Here is a 22114-nt window from a genome sequence, read left to right on the forward strand (position 1 = left end):
CTTTATTGTTTGAAATATTCAATATTTATTGCAGCGATTGTATTGAATTTAAAGAGTATGTGCCACTGTACTCTTAAAAAAGCACTTACATAAATTTAAACATATCCTGTTTCCCCCATAGTGCACAAAATTTAACTAAAAAATATTTGTTTTTCTTAAAGTTATTCTTAATCAAATCAGAAAAAAGTCAGATGATACTAAATACATATTTTTGCTTGTCTTGTTTTAATTTTTGCATTTTTTTCTGTTAATTACATTCAACACTTATAAAATGATTTTGTAGGAACTAATTCCATCACGAAAACTTTGTAAGTATGCCATGCTCCACACTTACATTTAGCGTTTTGTTCTTATAAAAAGTATATGGCCTTAAAGTGCAAAAATACAGACCTATTTATAAGATACTTAATATCCCAAACAAGTTAAACTATATGTAAGACTAATCAGAGTCTTTGGCAGAAACCATATTTGTGTCTTAGACTTCAGAAACATCTGCCTCAGCCTTGTTCAGTACCAAGGAAAAATTCCACGTTCTGTTATTGACAGATTTAGAAGCCTCAAAAATTACACCTCAGAATGTATCAGTTTGTTATGGCCACAATACTGCCATATAACAAATGGTCTCAAAATTTCAGTGACAAATTTCACTAAGCTCATTTTGCACCTATGGGTATACAATTCAGCTGCAGGAACCTCTTACTTCCCTTGCTGGTCATCTCAGTGTGTCTTTTCCATAACTCTCATTCTCCTTTAAGTCCGGGTTTCTGTCATAGCAACTGCAGAAACTGAGAGGACAAGCCTAATCACTTAAGGATATTTCAGACCTCTACTTGGATTAATCAGTTGGTCATTTCAACTGCAAAGAAGTTGCTATGGAAGATCTAAAACATGTTACTCAGGACAATTTACTAATCCTCTACGTCCTGAAGATTTCTCTGATGAATTGAATCCAAATATTTCCCTCGATTTGATCTCCTGTGGTAAATATTGATTAAGCCATTTAATAAAAAGATGCTTTATATTCTTTCCCATAGGGTATATGCTTTCTGACGTGTAATTTTTTTCTGAGGTTTGAAAGCACCATGAAAGCATGTACTAGAGAGATTTTTCTCAATTTGTGTAGCAGATGTTCAGCACAATGCCTTAAATAAATTATTGTTTTTAATAATGGACAAAATATAGAAACTAAAAAAGCATTTTTTTTAAAAAAAAGAATCAGACAATTTTGGTTGGAGTTCTATTTATCAGTAGGATATCAATCAAAATACATAGGCTGCAAATATCACCAGGTTTACTATTAACTTTCTGCCTAATGTAGTCAAAAGAGAGCTCTGATCATTGCAGTTTTTTCGAAAACTGGAATGATGTAAGATCCATTTTGACACATGACTTTACCATGGCAGAGAAATGGTAACTAACAAATGGTGTTCTGGTTTTCAACCCATTCTCTTAAATGGAGGCTCACATATTACCTCTGCTTATGTGGCATTAGTGAAAGTAAGCTATGTAGGTATAGAAACCTTGAAAGGAAGTGAGTGCAATCCTACCACATTCTAAGAGGCAGACCCATGAGATGAGTACCTTTATTTCTCCTGTTTTACAGAAGAAAATAAGACTTCAGGCTGTAGAATAACCAGTGAAATCACACAATTGGAAAGTACCCAAGTTGGAGTGTACATCAGTGTATCTAAGAATGAAAACCTATGCTTCTTGGCACAGCATTTCTTTACCTTTTTGTGTGAAGCAGGCTTTCCAGTAGAGGCTATGTGTTATTGTCTGAATCTTTATTTTCCCCCTAAAATTCATATATTAAAGTCCTAACCCCCAAGGTTATGGCATTTGGAGGTGGGACCTTTGGGAGGCGATTAGGTTATGAGAGCAGAGCCTTCGTAACTAGAATAAGTGCTTTTATTTATTTATTTATTTATTTATTTATTTATTATACTTTAAGTTCTAGGGTACATGTGCACAACGTGCAGGTTTGTTACGTATGTATACATGTGCCATGGTGATGTGCTGCACCCATTAACTCGTCATTTACATTAGGTATATGTCCTAATGCTATCCCTCCCCCCTCCCCCCACCCCACAACAGGCCCTGGTGTGTGATGTTCTGATGCAAACTATCTCAAGGACAGAAAGTCAAACACCACATGTTCTCACTCATAGGTGGGAATTGAACAAGGAGAACACTCGGACACAGGATGGAGAATAAGTGTTTTTATAAAAGAGACCCCAGAGAGGTAGCTCTTTACTACTACCACGTGAGGACAGAGTTATAAGATGCCAGACAGAAATTAGAAAGTGAGCCCTCACCAGATCTAGATCTTCCAGTGCCTTGATCCTGGACTTCCCAGCCTCTAGAACTGTGAGAAATAAAATTCAGTCATTTATAAGCTACTCAGTTTATGGCATTTTGTTCTAGCTGTCCAAATGGAGTAAAATAGTAGGTACTAACAGATACTAACTCTTGTTAACCTTATCCCTTGTTTTTTCTACTGATGATAATGATAATTAAGAATGTAAGAATTAAATAACTATAAAAAACAAAACACAAAAGAAAGAGAAAATTTGATCTTCTTAGCCCAATGTGTGTTCATCTCTACCTAAAAGAAGGTTGGTAGACTGTCTTTTTGGAGATACTGCTTGTTAGTAATGAATATGCTATAGTCCGTAATGTAAGGTATGCCCATTTTCAGTGGAGATTTTAACATGCTTAAGAAACCATAATATAAGTCCAAAATGTTAATTTATTTTTGAGAAATATAACTTTTATAAGAAATAGAATAATTGCATTAATATAGTAAGGTATTTTCTTTCAGCAACCTGGCCAAAAGTATAATCAGAAGAATGCTAAGTGGATATGCAGTCAAATGAGGGGGAATTAGATAAATCAGCTTGTAATATCATCAAGCTAATAACTCCAACTTAAAGGAAATACTTCTGCTTATGGATGAAAGTATTCAAAGTCCATTGATTACACAACCCTTTGCATACTTTCACCATCACTAAATGCTTTGTTATCATTTGTCTAAGGCTGTCTCCCACAAGGTGAAGAGGAATGGGTACTGTCACCCCTGCCTCTGTGACTCTTTTTTCTTATTTCAATGTCTGTCTAGACATAGACTTTCCTCGAATGTGTACTTATGTTCCTTCAGTTTGCCAAGTCTCTTAGGCTTCAGACTTGTTTATTAATATCACATTTCATACCTTTGCACTATCATATTTATTGCTGATTTCATATTTAAATTTCAGAATACAGTAGTTCTCCACTGTTTTCAGATTTATCAAGAAAATCTCATATATGACAAGAATAACAATGATGATGATACAGAACCAAGTTTAAATATTGCTCCAGAATTAATTACAGGGACTTGCAATATCAGTGGATGAAATATGTGTCAAAAATTGGAGTAAAATAATGTTTTTCCAAATTAATAAGTGATATGTAAACATATCTTAATTAGAAAGACTAAACCAGTCAAAAATAATAACTACAACTACTTTTCAAGATATAGACAGTACACTAAGACATCAAGAGAAACAATAAAAAGTTAAAAATTGGGGTGATGCAACTAAAGTGTACACTTTTTATTAGTTTTCTTTTTCCATGGTTGTTTGTTTATGCAATTAGTATTAAGCTGTTATCCATTTAAAATAATGAGTTATAAGATAGTATTTGCAGGCCTCATGGCATCCATACAATGGATACATAAAAAATAAAAAGCAAAAAATTAAATCATACTACAAGAGAAGGTCAACTTTGCTAAAAGCAGTATAAGAAGAAAGAGAAAAAGGAAGATAAGACCATAAAACAAGCAGATAACAAATTTTAAAAATGACAGGAGTAATTCTTTACTTATCAAGAATAACACTGAGTATGACTGGACTACATTCCTTACCATAAAGACATAAAGTGGCTGAATGTATGAAGATATAAGACTCAATGATCTATTGCCTACAAGAAACGTACTTCACATAGACTGAAAATAAAAAGATGAAAAAATATATTTCATACTGGTGGAAACCGAAAGGAAGAGGAGTAACTACACTTATGTCAGATAAAATAGATTTCAAGACAAAAACTGTAAGGAATCACAAAGAAGGTCATTATATAATGATAAAGAGGTCAACCTAGCAATGGAGTATAATGATTGTAAATATATATGTACACAACACTGTAGCACCTGGATATATAAAGCAAGTCATATTGGAGCTAAATACAGAGATAGACTTCAATGCGAAAATAGCTAGTGACTTCAACACCCTATTTTCAGCATTTGACAGATCTCTCAGACAGAAACTCAACAACAACAAAAAATTAGACTTCATCTGCACTATGAAGCAACTGGTATACCTACAGGACACTTCATTCAATGGCTGCAGAACACATATTGTTCTCCTAAGCACAAGGATCATTTTCAAGAATAAGCCATATGTTAGGTAACCAAACACGTTTTAAGTTTTCAAAAAAATTGAAATATTATCAAGCATCTCCTCTGAGCACAATAAAATAAAACTAGAAATCAACAACAACAGGAATTTTGGAAACTATACAAACACATAGAAATTAAACAATATGTTTCTGAAAGACCAGTAGGTCAACAAAGAAATTAGAAAGGAAATGGGAATTTTTTTTGAAACAAATGATAATAGAAACACAACATACTAAACCTATGTGATACAGTAAAAGAGTTACTAAGAGAGAAATTCTGAGCTATAAGTGCTTTGAAATTCTATAAGTGCCTACATCAAAAAAAGAAGAAGAACTTGAACTGAATAACCTAACAATGCATCTTAAATAACTAGAACGGCAAGAGTAAGCCAAACTCAAAATTCATAGAAAAGAAATACTAAATATCAGAGCAGACATAAATAAATTTGGAATGAAGAAAAAAATAAAATCAATGAAATAAAAAGTTGATGTTTTGGAAAGACAAACAACAATGTCAAACCTTTAGCTGGATTAACAGTAAAAGAGAGATGACCCCAATAAATACAAGGGTCAGAAGATAAATTACAACTGATGATGCAGAAATTCAAAGGATCTTTGGTGGTTACTACGAGTAACTATACACCAGTAAATAGAAAATCTAGAGGAAATGGATAAATTTCTAGACACATACAACCTGTCAATTGAGATTGAACCATAAAGAGATTCGAAACATGAACAAGTTAATGAAAAGTAACAAGATTGAAGCTGTAATAAAAAGTACCCCAGCAAAGGAAATCTTGTGAGTTATTGGTTTCACTGCAGAATGTTATCAAACATTTAAGGAAGACCTTATATCAATCCTACTCAATTGTTCAGAAACATAGAGGAAGAGGGAATATTTCTACACTCATTATATGAAGCAGTATTACCCTGATACCAAAACCAGACAAAGACATATCTAAAAAGAAAAAGAAAATAGAAAGCCAATATATCTGATGAATATTGATGCAAAAATACTCAACAAAATGCTAGCAAACCAAATTGAACAATACATTAAAGAATCATTCATTGTGACCAAGGCAGATTTATCCCAGGAATGCAAAGGTGACTCAACATAGTCAAATCAATAAATGTGATGCATTGTATCAATAAGATGAAGGACAAAATCCATCAGATTATTACCATTGATGCTGAAAAAGCATTTGATATAATTTATTTTACTTTCATGATAAAAATCCTAAAGAAACTGGGTGCAGAAGGAACATACTACAACATAATAAAATCCATATATCACAGACCCACAGTTAATATCATACTGAGTGGAGAAAAACTTATAGCTTCTCCTCTCAGATCTGGAACATGACAAAGATGCTCACTTTCACCGCTGTTATTCAACATAGCACTTAAAGTCCCAACTAGAGCAATGAGACCAGATAATAAAATAAAAGGCATTTAAATTAAAAAGAAAGAAGTCAAATTATCTTTGTTTGCAGATTATATTTTCTTCTTATTTGGAAATCCTAAAGACTCAACCAGAAAACTATTGGAACAGATAAACAAATTTGGTAAAGTTTCAGTATATAAAATCAATATACGAAATCTGTAACATTTCTACATGCAAACACTAAACGATTTGAAAAAGAAATTTAAACAGTAAGCCCATTTATAGCAGCCATAAATAAATGCCTAGGATTTACCCTCACCAAACAAGGGAAAAATCTCTACAATGAAAACTATAATACATTGATGAAAGAAATTGAAGAGGATACAAAATATAAAATGATATTCCATGCTCATGAATGGAAAGAGCTAATATTGTTAAAATATCCATACTACCCAAAGCAACCTACAGACTGAATGCCATCTTTGTCCAAATGCCATCACTGTCCAATAAAAAGAATGCCCAACAACATTCTTTACAGAAATAGAAAAAATAACTCTAAGATTTGTATTGAACTGCAAAAGACCCAGAATAGCCAAAGCTATCCTGAGCAAATGGAACAAAACTAGAGGAATCACATTGTATAATTTCAAATTATACTACAGAACTATAGTAATTAAAACAGCATGGTACTGGCATAAAAACAGATGCATAGACCAATGGAACAAAATAGAGAACACAGAAACAAATTTACACACCTACAGTGAACTCATTTTTGACAAAGGTGTCAAGACCCTGGGGAAAAGATAGCCCTTTCAATAAACGGCACTGGGAAAACAGGATATCCATTTGCAGAAAAATGAAACTACACCCTTATCTCTTGCCACATCCAAAAACAAAATCAAAACAGAAGAAAGATTTAAATCTAAGACCCCAAATTATGAAACTACTAAAATAAAATATTAGGGAAACTATTAGGACATTGGTGTGGGCAAAAATTTTTTGAGTAATACCCCACAAGCACAAGCAACAAAAACAAAAATAGACAAATAGAATCACATCATGTTAAAAAGCATATGTGGAATAAAGAAAATAATCAAAGGGAAAGACAACCAACAGAATGGGAGAAAATATTTGCAAACTCTCCAAATTAAAAGGGATTCACAACCAAAATTTATAAGGAGCTGAAACAACTCTATAGGAAAAAAATCTGTTGATCTAATTTAAAAATGTGTAAAATATTTGGATAGATATTTCTCAAAAGAAAACATAAAAATAACAAACAAGCTTATGAAAAGATGTTCAGCACGATTGATCATTAGAGAAATGCAAATCAAAACTCCAGTGAGACATCATCTCACCCCAGTTAAAATGACTTTTATCCAAATGATAGGCAATAACCAGTGCTGGTGAAGATGCGGAGAAAAGGAAACTTTCATACACTCTTGATAATATAAATTAGTGCAACCACTATGAAGAACAGTTTGGAGCCTCCTCAAAAAAATTAAAGATAAAGCTACCATATAATCCAGCAATTCCACTTTGGGGTATGTAGCCAAAAGAAAGAAAATCAGCATATTGAGACATCCACACTCCCATATTTTTTGCAGCACTGTTTACATCAGCTAAGATTTGGAAGCAATGTAAGTGTCCATCAACAAATGCATGGATAAATAAAATGTGGTACATATACACAATGCAGTACTATTCAGCCATAAGAAAGACTGAGATTCTGTCATTTGCAACAACACGGGTGGAATGGGAAGTCATTACATTAAGTAAAATAAGCCAGCCTCAGAAAGACAAACCTCGCATGTTTTCATGTATTTGCAGAATCTAAAAATAAAAACAATTTAACTTATGAGTATAGAGAGTATAAAGTTGATTACCAGAAGCTGGAAAGGTAGTGGAGGGTTGTAGGAGGTAGGAATGGTTAATAGGTACAAAAAGTTAGAATGACTGAATGAATAAGACCTAGTAATTGAGAGTACAGCAAGTGACTACAGTCAAAATAATTTAATTGCACATTAAAAAATAACAAAGGGGATAATTTGATTGTAACACAAAGAATACATGCTTGCGGGTATAAATATCCTACTTTTTCATGATGTAATTATTGTGCACTGCATGCCTGTATCAATATATCTCATGTATCTCATAAATGCATTCATTATTTGTAATAACACAAAAATTAAAAGTTAAAAAGCATCTCATACTTTTCTCTGTTGTTATACATATTCTCTAACTAAAAGTGATGGTGGGGTGGGGTTATGGATCAAAAGATTACAAGGCAAAAGATTACAGGGACCATGTCTTTAAAACTTTCAAAATATGTGTAAATACTTGCTAATGTGAGTATATGTCAACACTATTTACTTCTCTTTCACTGAAAGGGAAACAAGGAATGTGGTGGATCCTTCTTCTGAGTAAAGGAAAATAGTTTCACTAAATTTTTGTCTTTATTTCAGAAAATGCCTGCCCTTCAAAGCAGATAAGAGTGTTTTTATATATGTATATATTTTTAAGTCTAATGTTCCCCTTTTGAGTCAAATTATTATTTTCTCTTTGGGTGACATTATTGATTATTATTCTCTCCAATGGAAGATAGCTACACAAATGAATGAAGGGAAAGAGAAGTCTCTTGGAAATGAAAGACTAACAGAAAAAAGTACGAATATTATTTGAATCCAATTCATTTTTACTTTGATTCCTAGTTATGAATTCTAATTCTATCCAACCTTAGTTTTAGGAATCTTGGCAAAGAACTGTAACACGGGCAATTTTGACTTCTTGTATGCCATTCAACCTGCTGTTCATTCTGCAAGCCATCTTTCTTAATTATAAATCTGACTATATATAATGCCCCTGTTTAATAATATTCTAAAATAATTTACACTGTCCCCAGGACAAATAATTACTCCTATATGTTTCATCAGTTCATCTAATCTTTTCAAACCATAATTTAACTTTTACATTGCAACCATACAATTTTTTTTCCCAAATTTGTCTTATCATTTTGCACTCTCAATTGAGAAAAATCTCAATGATTTTTCCTCCCCCTCATAAAATTTTCTTTTGGATATAACAAATCTATCACAATGAAAGCATGCACACTTACACGCAAATGTAAGTCTCTGTGTTTTGCTTTCCTGTCAATTTTTAACACCGTTAATAATTCAAATTAAACTCTTATTTTTCATTGTACCACCACTAGCCTCTAAATTGCTGGGAGTTCTCACTCCACTGATGCCTGCACAACCCTGGAAATATAAATTTGGAAGGTGAGGGGACAGAGTCTGACTTCAGGCTGCCAGTGATACTCCGTTCACTATTTCAAAAAGTCACATAAGTGATCTCTTTTCTTCTCTCTCCAGTTCTGCTCATTTGTCTATTGGGGTATTGTTTATCTATCACACTCACTTGGGTATTTTTGTTCATTAAATATACAAAAGACTGATACTTAAATCATTTTCGGATAATAAATATAGGTTTGCCACTAAAATTAAACAACAGAAAAGTTTGTAAAGTGGAAAAGGATTATCCACACTCTTTAATTTGACACAAGGTAACCACAGTTATATGTTTAGCTTGCATCTTTCTGAATTTTTTCTATGCTTTTGTAAAACACTTAATACATTACTGATTTTATTGATTTCCTTAATCATTGGCTTCCTAGTATCCTTGCCCTTTGCTTCAACCCTGAACTAGTCTTATGATTTGGTTTTGGCCAACATAATGCAGTAGAAGGATCTGGTGCAATTCCCAGCTCAGGCTTTACAAAGCCTGGTGCTCTTCTTCCTCGTGGACACCTGAACCTAAATTAGGATGAGCCTGAGCTACATTGCTAGCTGATAAGACACATCATATGGAAAAGAGGCTAATTGCCCCAGCCAAGGTCATTCTAGACCACCTTCCAGCCATGCGCTTTCCAAACATATGAGAGATCCTAGCCTTTCAGTAAAGAGGCCTACCCCATGCACAGGTGATCTCAGACAGATGGATAATCTCAGCAGAGTCAAGAACTACTTAGCTAACTGGTAACCTTGTGAACAATAGTAAATGCTTATTGCATTAAACTACTGAAGTTTTGGGTGTTTTGATACCCAGAAATAAAAAACTGGCAGACACATATTTACCTATACCTTTTTCCTTATAGCACCAGTATCATATTATTATATTATCAACAATTTGCTCCATTTGTTTAATTTTTGCTTCACAACATATGACAAACCCTTTAAAAATCCAACACATTAAAATTCAATACTATCTGATTTTTGGACATCTATAAATTATTAAAAGTGTCAATTCAATATAATTTTAAATGTTTTGTCAAAGTAATACATTCATGAGACAGTCCGTAGTACAGAAAATAATATAATAAAAATTTCCCAGTACAACTCGTCCCACCTTCAGTCCCACATACTAGATGTAATTTCCTTCAATAGTTTTTGTTTTGTTTTGTTTGGCAGTAACATTTGGAATTTTCAATAATGACTCTTAAGCTCTGTGTTTCCTGATATATAGAACATAAACAATGCCATTGACTACCTCATATGAAAAATGAGATGCAGTTCACTTACATTGCCACATATTTATTCTACCTAATATTTGATGATGTCATGATGTTCAAATCTTTTATTAATTGTGAAACAATTAATAATATATTTAACCATAATTTCTTCTTTCATCAATGTTGCTCAATAGCTAAAATTTTCTCTATGTAAGTTGATTAATGTTGCTCTCATACCTTCTCGCTTTCAATTTTAACATTATATTTTCGCAATTTTTATCATAGTAAAATGTCATAACAAAATTACAAGCTTAACAGTTTTAAGCGTACAGCCAAATAGTATTAAATACATTCATAATTTTGCACAACAATCACCCATCTACCTCCAGAATTCTTTCTATCTTGTAAATCTGAAACTTTATAACCATTAAATGACTCTTCATTTTCTCCTGCCCTAGCACCTGGCAATCACCATTCTACTTTCTGTCTCTGTGAATCTGATCATCTAGGTGCCTCATATAAGTGTGATCATATTGTATTTTTGTGTGTGTGAATGGCTTATTTTACCTAGCATAATGTCCTCAAAGTTCCTCTATATTTTAGCATATGTCAGAACTTCCCTCTTTTCTATGCTAAATTACATTTTAGTATATCTATATATGATATTTTACTTATCAATTTTTCAGTCCATGGATACTTTTGTTGCTTCCAGATTTTAGATAACATGAGCAACATTGCCATGAACATGGGTGTATAAATATATATTTGAGACCCTGCTTTCAATTATTTTTGGTATGTACCCAAAGGTGGAGTTTGAATCCTATGATAATTCTAGCTTTACTTTTGTGAGGAATTTCCATACTGTTTTCCACAGTGGTGCCATTTGGCATTCTCACCAACAGAGCACAGGGTTCCAATTATCTACATCCCTGCAAACACCTGTTATTTTCTGTTTGTTTGTATGTTTTGATGGGAGTCTTCTAATGGGTATGAGGTGGTATCTTTCTTATACTTTTAGACACCATCTTCTTTCATCCTATTGTTGGCGGTAAGTCACAGCCAGTAGTCTTCATCAGCCAAGTATAGATGTTACATCAGCCATGAAACTCGAAAATCCAGTTAGCTCCTTCCATTTCATTTCCACTTGTCCACCATTTTCATGGAAATTATATTGTCTATGAGAGAATCTAAAAATATACGGTTCATACAATCTAAAAAGATACCATCTTTTATCAAAACACCAAATGTTGAATATGCAAGCTATACAGGTAAAGGTGCTCTTTGGTGTTGACAGAGGAGGGCTGGGCTGCCTGTGGTTTCCTGCAGAAGAGAGAAAGGACAGAAGGTCAAGATGGTTATCCTTCACTGCCTTCATCCCATCCCTCATTATGATTCTTCTTCCATCTTCTGCCATATGCTTTTGTCATTTCCCTTGACTTCCATCTGTGACCTCTGTGACTTGTTTAGCAAAAAGTACTTAGGAGTATCTTTGTAAAACCTGAATTAAATTGTCGCTTCTCTTTTCCAAAGCACTGGAAGGTTTTCCTATCTACTCAGATAATATTTTTTTAAATATTTACCATGTGACGTTCAAGCACAATGTGATGAGGCTCCTCACTGTTTCTCCTAATTTGTCTCTGTCATTTCCCTCACTTGCATTCTCTTTTGGTCACACTGTCTCATTGTAGTTCTTTTTAAACATGTTTAGCATTTATCTGCCTCAGGGCATTTGCCCTTGTATTCTGTGCTGGAACACCTCTCCTGCATAAGAACCTCATGGTTCACTCTCCAACTCTGTCCATTCTCTATTCTAATTTCATTATTTCAAGGAAGGTTTCCTGAATAAAATACCTACAGTTAAGCATGTATTTTCTACTGTCCAATAACTGTGGCTGAATGTCAGTAATGAGAGAGCCAAGTAAAAAGCACTCCCTGGCAGAACCTCCCACCAGCCTGTGCACTGGGAAGAATGTGCACTGGGGTGGAGCCTTGGGAAGTTCATGCCATTTGCAGCAGGGAGAAGCCTGGCCCCTCCTCTTCCTGGGTGGTACCTGGTATTCAAACTGCAAGGCAGAAAGGCACTAGCAGGATTCTGGCTCTGTGAAGGGTCCGTTTCCCATTTTTTTTCCTTTTCACACAATAAACCCTGCCCTCTTCACCTTTCAGATTGTCTGTGAGTCTAATTTCTCATGGTCATGTGACAAGGACCCCATCTTTAGCTGAACTAAGGAGAAAGTCAACAACAGTAATGTGATACATGCACTCAGAGGACCAAAGCCTTGCTTTCCCCATAGTTAGCTCCTGTGTTTACTCTGTTTTGTTCAAGGTCTGATGCAATGTTGGCAACTAAGTGTGGCAGATGGGAGAGAAACAGAGAGAGAGACAAAGAGAGGGAGTGTATGAGAGATCGATGAATATAATTAATAATGGTAACGTTTATACATTACTATTTTAATAATTACTAACCTAGGACTTTCATTGTGTATTACATTTTGCTGCAATTTTCCTTACCTCCTTGATTGATTATATAGTTGGGGGAAACTAAATGCATATAAGTAGAATAAAAAAGAGCACATAAATTCTCACCAGACTGCGTCAATAAAGAACTCTAACTTGACCATACAAGTGGTCAGCTGTCATTGGTCATTGAACTTCACCACTAATGTAGCTCTTTCATTTATTTCACCCTCCAACAACTCTCAATACTTACATTTTCAATTGCCAGGAAAGAGGTAGAAATCTCTTGTCAAGGATACTCGTTCTATGGTGGGCATCTGGGCTTTAGCCATTGGAATTTCAAATGATTTCTGTACCTAAAAGAAAAAACAGTAGATGAGATATAAGGGATTTTGGATTCTCAGAAAGCACTTTGCACCATGAACCAGGAAATACCTGGAATGAAGACAGCTTCCAGGGTTGATAGGACCAAGCCCATGGATATTCCAACTCCTTAACGCTGCTACCCTACCTCTTAGAATTGACACCCCATGTCAGACTGTACACTTTACATCAAAATAAACACTGCATGCCAAGTCAAGGCTTTTCAACCTCCATTTTCTCTATTTTCCATTTTTGACCTACAGATGTGGAAATCAATTAAATATCCCTTGAGATATGCTCATGAGAACTGGATATGGAAGACAGTACTTTCAACCCTCACCAAGGCTGATTCTTCAATTTAAGTAGAATTAAATCCCAGAATCTTGCTTTAAGGCCTGAACACTGAACAACTTTCATGCCGACACCACCAAGCTGACCCCTGAAATCTTATGCAAGGACTGATCAGTGAGATCCTGCTTACCGTAAATCCAGTATTTCTAGTCTTTTTCCAGGAATACCCTCAAAAGTACAATGTCTCATTCCTAATCATCCAAAAGGACTTAACGTCCCAGTTCTCTATTCACAGAAACCCTGTCTCAATTTATGGTACAATCTTCTTTAAACGCCAGTGGTATATATTCTTCTTCCCACAAGAGTTTTACTGTTTTCTACAATTTTTAATTTAGAAACAACCACACTTTCCTGTGTTAATACCAATCCTATTTTCCCTTAAAAAGAGAAGGAACATTTATCTATTCATTTATGCATCTATTTATTCAATATATATTAATTGAATGTCTGCTATATGTCAGGCATATTGAGGTGCTGAGCAAATCCCCGCCTTCTTGAAGTTTGCATGTTAGTGAGTAAATACAGGTAAAAAACAGACACATAAATAAACTATTAATATATGCTTAGTGGGAAGAGATAAGAACTGTGGAGAAAATAAAATAGGAAGGACGGGGAATAAGGAAGGTCCCAAGTTGGGCAAAGAATAGTAAACCTTCCCTTCTGCCCTTTTCCATGGAAAGAGTGATTTCTTTTTTATTCCCTCTTACATGCCTTTATGAATTCTACCACAATGTGTAATTACACATTTTTTTGTCAGCCCATATTTCCAGTATCCATATCTCTCACAAAAGTGTGAGTCCTAGGTAGCCTTAAGCCATGCAAACCTCATTTACCCCTTTGTTATCAGGATGAAGTCCATCACCTCCATCCAGTTTTTATTCATTTAGTGAATTAATCAAAATTATTTCAAAATGTTTTCTATTCTCTGAATTTTAATAACTTACAACCCAAAACATGAAGCTTATAGCTGATATTATTTTGTTTTACTTTGCTCTTCTTCTGGGATATATTGACAATTTCTTTCTCTAAACCAGATTTTAAACACCTGAATGACAGAAATCAGGTGCCGTTCTACTTTTGCTTGCCTGAAGAAATGTGTCATTTTCATTCGATTAGGGAATAATGATAAATTCTTTCTGAGCAAATAAATAAATGACTAGAAAAGGAAACGGAAGCTTACCTTCTGAAATATTTTCATTAGGTGGTAGCACCAAGAATATTTCTGGAAGCATGTGATAAGTTCCGTGATGAAGATGGAGCCCTTTGTGCGGTCTCTCCAGGACATGTTATCTATGATGATACAGACTGATATACCTTGGGCTACGACTTTCACTATGTTTTTGTTTATATTTTTGTTTTTGCATAGCTTGGGAATTTACTTGATAGATTTATGGAAATCCCTTATAACCTAACATTTACTTAGGTTTCACACAGAGGAAACAGAAAAGCTGGCAAAGGTTGAACAAAAAAGACAGCTTGTAAACATTACAAGAGATTGCATAGTGATTGTATTTTCATTCTTGGAACTGACTTTCTATTATGGACCTCATGTTCATTCACTTTGCTTAGAAAAGGGGTCTTGAGAAATAACTGGAATTGTTCCACTTTACAAAGTAAAGAACAGAAGCCCAGAAGGATGAATAAAGGTTCAGTGAGGAAGCAACAAAAAATTGCTTTCTGGTTCCAGGATTGTTTACAGATTGCACCATGATGTCTTTTACCATACAATAAACAAAATAGATGAACACATCCAAAGTTTCAGTTATAGAAGATTAAAATATCATAGAAAAATACTGTATAATATGGTGCCAATAGTAAATAATCCTGTCTTATACACTTAAAAATTTGTAAAGAGAGTAGATCTTATATAAATTATCTTTATCACACCCTTGCAGAATGATGATAATAATAAATAGACAGCTGGAGGAATCTTTTGGAGGAGACAGAGATATTTACAGCATAGATTTGGGTGATGATTTGAGGGGTGTGTACTAATCTCCAAACTTATTAAGTTGCATGCATTAAATATGTACAGTTTTTGTATGTCAGTTATGCCTCCATAAAGTGGTTTAAAAATAAGACTTAAAAATTTACAACTTGGAAAGAGTAAAATGTAAAGACCTTTAGGATGATTACCTAGAGGTGAAATGCAAACCACTGTTTCCTGTAATTAGACCTAATTAGCCCCACCCTAACATTTCCTACTTTTTTTTAAAGGGCATTCACATTTTTATCTGGACACTCAATAACATTGCTCTTTGTAGGATCAAGTGGAATGTATGTGGAAGAGGGCTTGAAGTTGCTCATTTAGAAAGACAGCCAGTACTGGGATCCATAAAACTTATATTCAAAATGTTAAATGGATTTGATAGAAAAACAGAATCCATCATTTATGTTTACATGGTGTGTGATGAATGCGGTTACTTGTATTGCTTTACAATATTTGGCATACCTTTGACTGTAAAGTGTAACACTTATAAAAAAACCACAATTTCTTAAAATGTGTGTGTGGGAGGGGGAAGGAATCTGTTCTCACAGCACACATAAGATCATGCAAAATATATAGAGAGCACACACCATTCTCTCAACTCATTGTTGCCTAGGGCCTATGTTGATTTCATAGGGTCATTCAAAGGTGTCCTCAGCACCCCCACATTTTTTACTGTTGCTAAAAGACACATACGTGGTGTTGAAGAACAGAAAGCAATGAAGTCCTTCTCCACGTGGACTCTGCAAACAGAATCTTCCTCCAGGTTCTCAGGTGACTGTGAAGAGATGACTGCCAAGGATGCTGGAGAGTCTCTGACCCAGTGTTCCCCACGTCCTTCTGTAGAGACATCAAAGATACATCAACTTTCTTTTCTTTTTTTCTGTCTTTTAGGTTACGTTAAGTTCCAGAATAGAAATGCAGAATGTGTAGGTTTGTTACATAGTTATATGTGTACCATTGTGGTTTGCTGCACCTATCAACCTATCATATAGGTTTTAAGCCACGTGCATTAAGTATTTGCCTTAAGGCTCTCCTACCCCTTCCCCCCGACCTCCCGACAGGCCCCGGTGTGTGATGTTCCCTTCCTTGTATCCATGTATTCTCACTGTTCAGCCCTCACTTATAAGTGAGAACATGCAGTGTTTGGTTTTCTGTTCCTGCATTAATTTGCTGAGGATGATGGCTTCCAGCTTCATTCATGTTCCTGCAAAGGACATGATCTCATTCCTTTTTATGACTACACCGTATTCCATGCGATATATGTACCACATTTTCTATATCCAGTCTATCATTGATGGGCATTTGGGTTGGTTCAAGAGGCATCAACTTTTTGTACACTGCTGTGCCTCCCTTACCATGGCTATCACAGTTGCCCACCTTGTTATTTTTCAGTGTTCTTTCTAACTAATTTAATACATATATACAGACCCACACACATGCAAACACACACACACACACACACACACTTTGCTTCGTCTCTAGTGTCATTCAACAATGTGTCAACTAACAGTGAATTTATCATGTCATTAACAGTTTTCAGTTAAGTTATTTCTGCTTTCTTAAAAAACAAACAAAACATACATCCCAATAGTCATGAGGCAATTGGAAGTCAGGAATAAAAAGAGAGAGAGAGAAGATTGACTTAAACCCCTTAAGTTTCCTTAACTCCCTACTCGTTTTCCTTTCAACAACTATAAATAAATAGGGTGAGTGTCTCACAAGATAACTTCAGTTTCAAGTGCAAATTCTTCAGAAACCACATAATGTCAAAATGTCTGTAAAACATTTACAAATCAAGCTATCATGAAAATGATTCCATTCCAAAGTTTCAGTATTTCTGTTTAACTTTGATTTAGGGATTCTGGTGATCTCCCTCACCGCTTACTGTGGATAAAATTGTACAGAAATTTCTCCGCTGATGAGACAATTTCTCATTATACCAGACCCTTAGGTAGAGTTTCTTTAGAATTCATTGTACTTTATTTGCACTAGATGGGGTCTAAGACTGTTGCCCCTAAATATAAACTAAACATCAAAATCCTCTGCATACACCGTCATAACTGTTAGATGTTCAGTCCCAGCACTCACTGCCTCTGCAGGCCTGGACAATGATGACCTTGGGTTTGTCCTTTAGATTGAGGCAGTTTCGGTTATTGAATATCTGGAAGACGGTGTCATAAAGCAGCACATCTGGGTTTTTCTCATCATGTGCAGTTCCGCAGATTCCCTCCAGGATGCCATGAGACATGAGCACTATGAACGTGCTATCGGAGGACTTGTGCTCTGGTCGCCTAGCAAAAGCCCTCAATTCTGACTCCATTTCCTGTAAAAGAGCAATGTCTAACTTCAGTCAAAGAAGCATCACAATTAATAGGATGTCCTAGATTTACCATGAGTGAAACAAGTAAAATATGTGACATCTGTGTCACGGTGCTTCACATAGTGCTTACTCAGTCATGACAGCTGTTTTATGTTTTTTGTTTTTTTGTTTATTTTTTCCTTCGTAGCGGAGCTGTGGGTTCCTACTTTTTCTCCCTGCTGACGCACCATGCACTGTCTTCTTAATATACTGTATATTTTTATATGTTACTTGTATTACTTTTTTTAAATCTCAATCTTGTCTCTCCTTTCCTAACAAGAGTCATGTGTTATAAATGCATCACAGCACCATCCTTGTAAAATCCAATGTACGTTGCTTAGAATAAAATAAATCTTCTTGCCTGACCATTCTCACCCTTACATTATGTCTGTTCTGCTTCAATCTCTAGTCATACTGGTCTTCTCTTGTGCCTCACGTGTGCCAGTTTCATTTTCAGCTCAGCTCTTTCACAGGTAGCTCCCCCTACTTGGAAGGCACTGCATTCACATCTTCCCAGAGCCATCTCATTCCTTTTGGTAGTTCAGTCCAACTCCTGTGTTCTCTCCCGACAGAGGCTTTTCTGGACCAACCCAAAAACGTCACACTACATCCAACATTCCCTCTCATGTTTCCTTTTTGTTTTCTTTTTGCTTATTTTGGATTCTCTTCTTATTCTTATACAGACACATATACACACTCATTCTCTGAAATTGGTCTGGTTTTGCTTATATTGTGAGATTTTACCTCCACTCTAACCTAGATCCTTGTAAATTTGAAGCTTCTTGTATCATTTACAGACTTATCCACAGCATCAGGAAAAGCTCTTGGCCCCAAAGTTTGGATTTAATATTTGTTTTAAGAGTGCACTCCTGTGCCAGGTGCAGTGACTCACGCCTGTAATCCCAACACTTTGGGAGGCTGAGGCGGGCAGATCACGAGGTCAGGAGATCGAGACCATCCTGGCTAACACGGTGAAACCCCATCTCTGTTAAAAATACAGAAAATTAGCTGGGCGTGGTGGCACGCGCCTGTAGTCCCAGCTACTCGGGAGGCTGAGGCAGGAGAATTGCTTGAACCTGGAAGGTGGATGTTGCAGTGAGCCGAGATCATGCTGCTGCACTCCAGTCTGGGTGACAGAGTGAGACTCCGTCTCAAAAAAAAAAAAAGTGCACTCATGCCAAAAACACATTACTCTGTGATTTTCTGTGAAATCTTGGGGCTACATCCCAATCACCTGATCTTACTGGAACTCAATAATAATTGTGAAAATACATGCCAATCATATTTTGTCTAGTTTTATGGAGTTGAGGGTATTTGAGGCTCAGAAGAGACACGGATTTATGTATTCAATAGTTTCTTTTGCTAGTGCATGTGTGCGTGTATGCGTGCGCACACACACACATGAACCCAGAGGTTGTTAAACCTTGTTGAACTTCTATAAAGCTAACTAATTAGAAGAATATATGTTGCCCATGGGTGAGTGTGAGATGGCTTAGGGGTTCTTACCCTGGCTGTGAGTTTCGTTTTGTCAACCACATTGTAGCCCAGGCCCTGAAGCAGCCCTTTCATCCCCAGGATGTCAAAGTCAGCCCCAGTCCTTGGTGGCAGATGATCAAACTTTGTATTGCATATGATGAGAGCTAGGCGTTTGCGGTCCTCTCTCTTTTTTATTGGATAGATCTGCAGGAGATGGAGATGAAGCGACTTTGATTACCTGAGTCTCTTTTCAACCTCCATATGCCTCATTATTTTGCTTTTTTCATGCAGCTGCCCCCTTCTCTAAACTCTATCAGAAGACACTGCCTTCCCCTCTCTCTCAAGAGCCCAGACCAAGAACCAGGACATATCTGGAAATATTATTTAACTTTCCTCTCTCTAGAGCCCAGAGCAAGAACTGGGACATATCTGGAATGATCACTCAAGAATCTTGAGGAAACTGAATAATTCCTACCCCCTTCCTTCTTTTTCTTCTCCACCTACTCAAACATTTCTTATATTCAGGTTCAAATCAAATTCATATAAACCAAGAGATGTTGTCATTGGCTCCAGTAAAAATAAATATAGCAAATATTCTTTGCCTTTGGTACTATTTTAAAAACATAAACTTACAATGATTTTCAAGATTTAATTATACTTTTCAAATATATTTTATGTCTAGGCTTTTCAACTAGAGTACAAACAATTACTACTCAGCCATGTTATCTTAAAAACATTTTTATTTTGTGACTATATCTGAAATGGTAGTAAATCCCAAATAGATACAAAAATCAATAAATGATAAAAATGAGGAAGCTACATTTTATCATGGGTTGAAAGAGCATTGGTATCTATTTGAAGCCATATGAATCCTTGTCTACTGAAAGCATCTATCGTAAAGGTTACCACTGTCACCACCCCCTCATCATTTACTGCTTTATGTATTTCTGCATTTATGGCTGGTACTGTGGCTCCAGCCTGTAATCCCAGTGCTTTGGGAGGCCAAGGCTCATGAAGACAGGATTTGGAGAACAGACTGGGTGACATAGTGAGACTATGTCTCTACAAAAAAAAAAAAAATCAGCCTGGCATGGTAGTGTGCATCTGTAGTCCTAATTACTTGGGAGGCCGAGGCTAGAGAATCTCTTGAGCCAATGTGTTCCAGACAGCAGTCAGCTATGATCACACCATGGCACTCCAGGCTGGGCAACAGAGCAAGACCCCATTTTTAAAAATGTGCATTTAGTGAAAGCAATTGTTTCTCTCTTTTTCCCCATTTGATGCAGAGAGCACGGAACCTCATCATGGTTTTCTTTACACCGTCTCAGGAATTCTTCATGAGGACAAAGTATGAGAGTATTTGTAGATTCTGCTGACTCAGGTGGTCCAGCCTCAATTTGCAGAAGAGCTGTAGGATATCACAAAATATAAATTAAGATCTAAAATTGACACCCTAACATCACAATTAGAAGAACTAGAGATGCAAGAGCAAATACATTCAAGAGCTGGCAGAAGGCAAGAAATGACAAAGATCAGAACAGAACTGAAGGAGGTAGAGACACAAAAATACCCTTCAAAAAATCAATGAATCCAGGAACTGTTTTTTTGAAAAGATCAACAAAATTGATAGACCGCTAGCAAGACTAATAAAGAAGAAAAGAAAGAAGAATCAAATAGATGCAATAAAAAATGATAAAGGGGATATCACCATCTATCCCACAGAAATACAAACTACCATCAGAGAATACTATAAACACCTCTATGCAAATAAACTAGAAAATCTAGAAGAAATGGATAAATTCCTGAACACATACACTCTCCCAAGACTAAACAAGGAAAAAGGTGAATCCCTGAATAGACCAATGACAGGCTCTGAAATTGAGGCAGTAATTAACAGCCTACCAACCAAAAAAAGTCCAGGACCAGACAGATGCATGGTCGAATTCTACCAGAGGTACAAGGAGGAGTTGGTACCATTCCTTCTGAAACTATTCCAATCAACAGAAAAAGAGGGAACCCTCCCTAACTCATTTTATGAGCCCAGCATCATCCTGATACCAAAGCCTGGCAGAGACACAACAAAAAAAAAAAAGAGAATTTTAGACCAATATCCCTGATGAACATTGATGCAAAAATCCTCAGTAAAATACTGGCAAACCAAATCCAGCAGCACATCAAAAAGCTTATCCACCATGATCAAGTGGGCTTCATCCCTGGGATGCAAGGCTGATTCAACAAACACAAATTAATAAACATAATCCAACATATAAACAGAACCAAAGACAAAAAACACATGATTATCTCGATAGATGCAGAAAAATCCTTTGACAAAATGCAATAGCCCTTCATACTAAAAACTCTCAATAAATTAGGTATTGATGGAACGTATCTCAAAATAATAAGAGCTATTTATGACAAACCCACAGCCAATATCATACTGAATGGGCAAAACCTGGAAGCATTCCCTTTAAAAACTGGCACAAGACAGGGATGCCCTCTCTCACCACTCCTATTCAACTTAGTGTTGGAAGTTCTGGCCAGGGCAATCAGGCAGGAGAAAGAAATAAAGGGTATTCAATTAGGAAATGAGGAACTCAAATTCTCCCTGTTTGCAGATGACACGAGTGTATATTTAGAAAACCCCATTGTCTCAGCCCAAAGTCTCCTTAAGCTTATAAGCAACTTCAGTAAAGTCTCAGGATACAAAATCAATCAGCAAAAATCACAAGCATTCTTATACACCAATAACAGACAGAGAGCCAAATCATGAGTGAACTCCCATTCACAATGGCT

The 22114-nt window shown here is 35.7% G+C and overlaps 1 protein-coding gene across 4 annotated transcripts in view; it reads right to left on the minus strand.

Annotated features, from left to right (window-relative positions):
• Window positions 1-3560: 3560 nt before the first annotated feature.
• Window positions 3561-22114, minus strand: part of CASP5 (caspase 5) — a 36112-nt gene continuing 17558 nt past the window's right edge. For 3 of the 4 annotated variants that reach the window (XM_077964916.1, XM_077964915.1, XM_015115566.3), the window contains 7 exons: window positions 20620-20729; window positions 19352-19525; window positions 17575-17809; window positions 16180-16323; window positions 14677-14786; window positions 13036-13138; window positions 3561-11645 (listed from right to left, as the gene is read on the minus strand). In XM_077964916.1, the coding sequence (XP_077821042.1) occupies window positions 13040-13138; window positions 14677-14786; window positions 16180-16323; window positions 17575-17809; window positions 19352-19525; window positions 20620-20729 (872 nt within the window). In that variant the 3' untranslated portion in view covers window positions 3561-11645; window positions 13036-13039. Of the gene's footprint in view, window positions 11646-12623; window positions 12672-13035; window positions 13139-14676; window positions 14787-16179; window positions 16324-17574; window positions 17810-19351; window positions 19526-20619; window positions 20730-22114 lie in introns of all 4 variants that reach the window. The other variant, XR_013404561.1, reaches the window with a different exon arrangement.

Source organism: Macaca mulatta, chromosome 14 (genome assembly GCF_049350105.2).
Source record: "Macaca mulatta isolate MMU2019108-1 chromosome 14, T2T-MMU8v2.0, whole genome shotgun sequence".
Classification (NCBI taxonomy): domain Eukaryota; kingdom Metazoa; phylum Chordata; class Mammalia; order Primates; family Cercopithecidae; genus Macaca; species Macaca mulatta.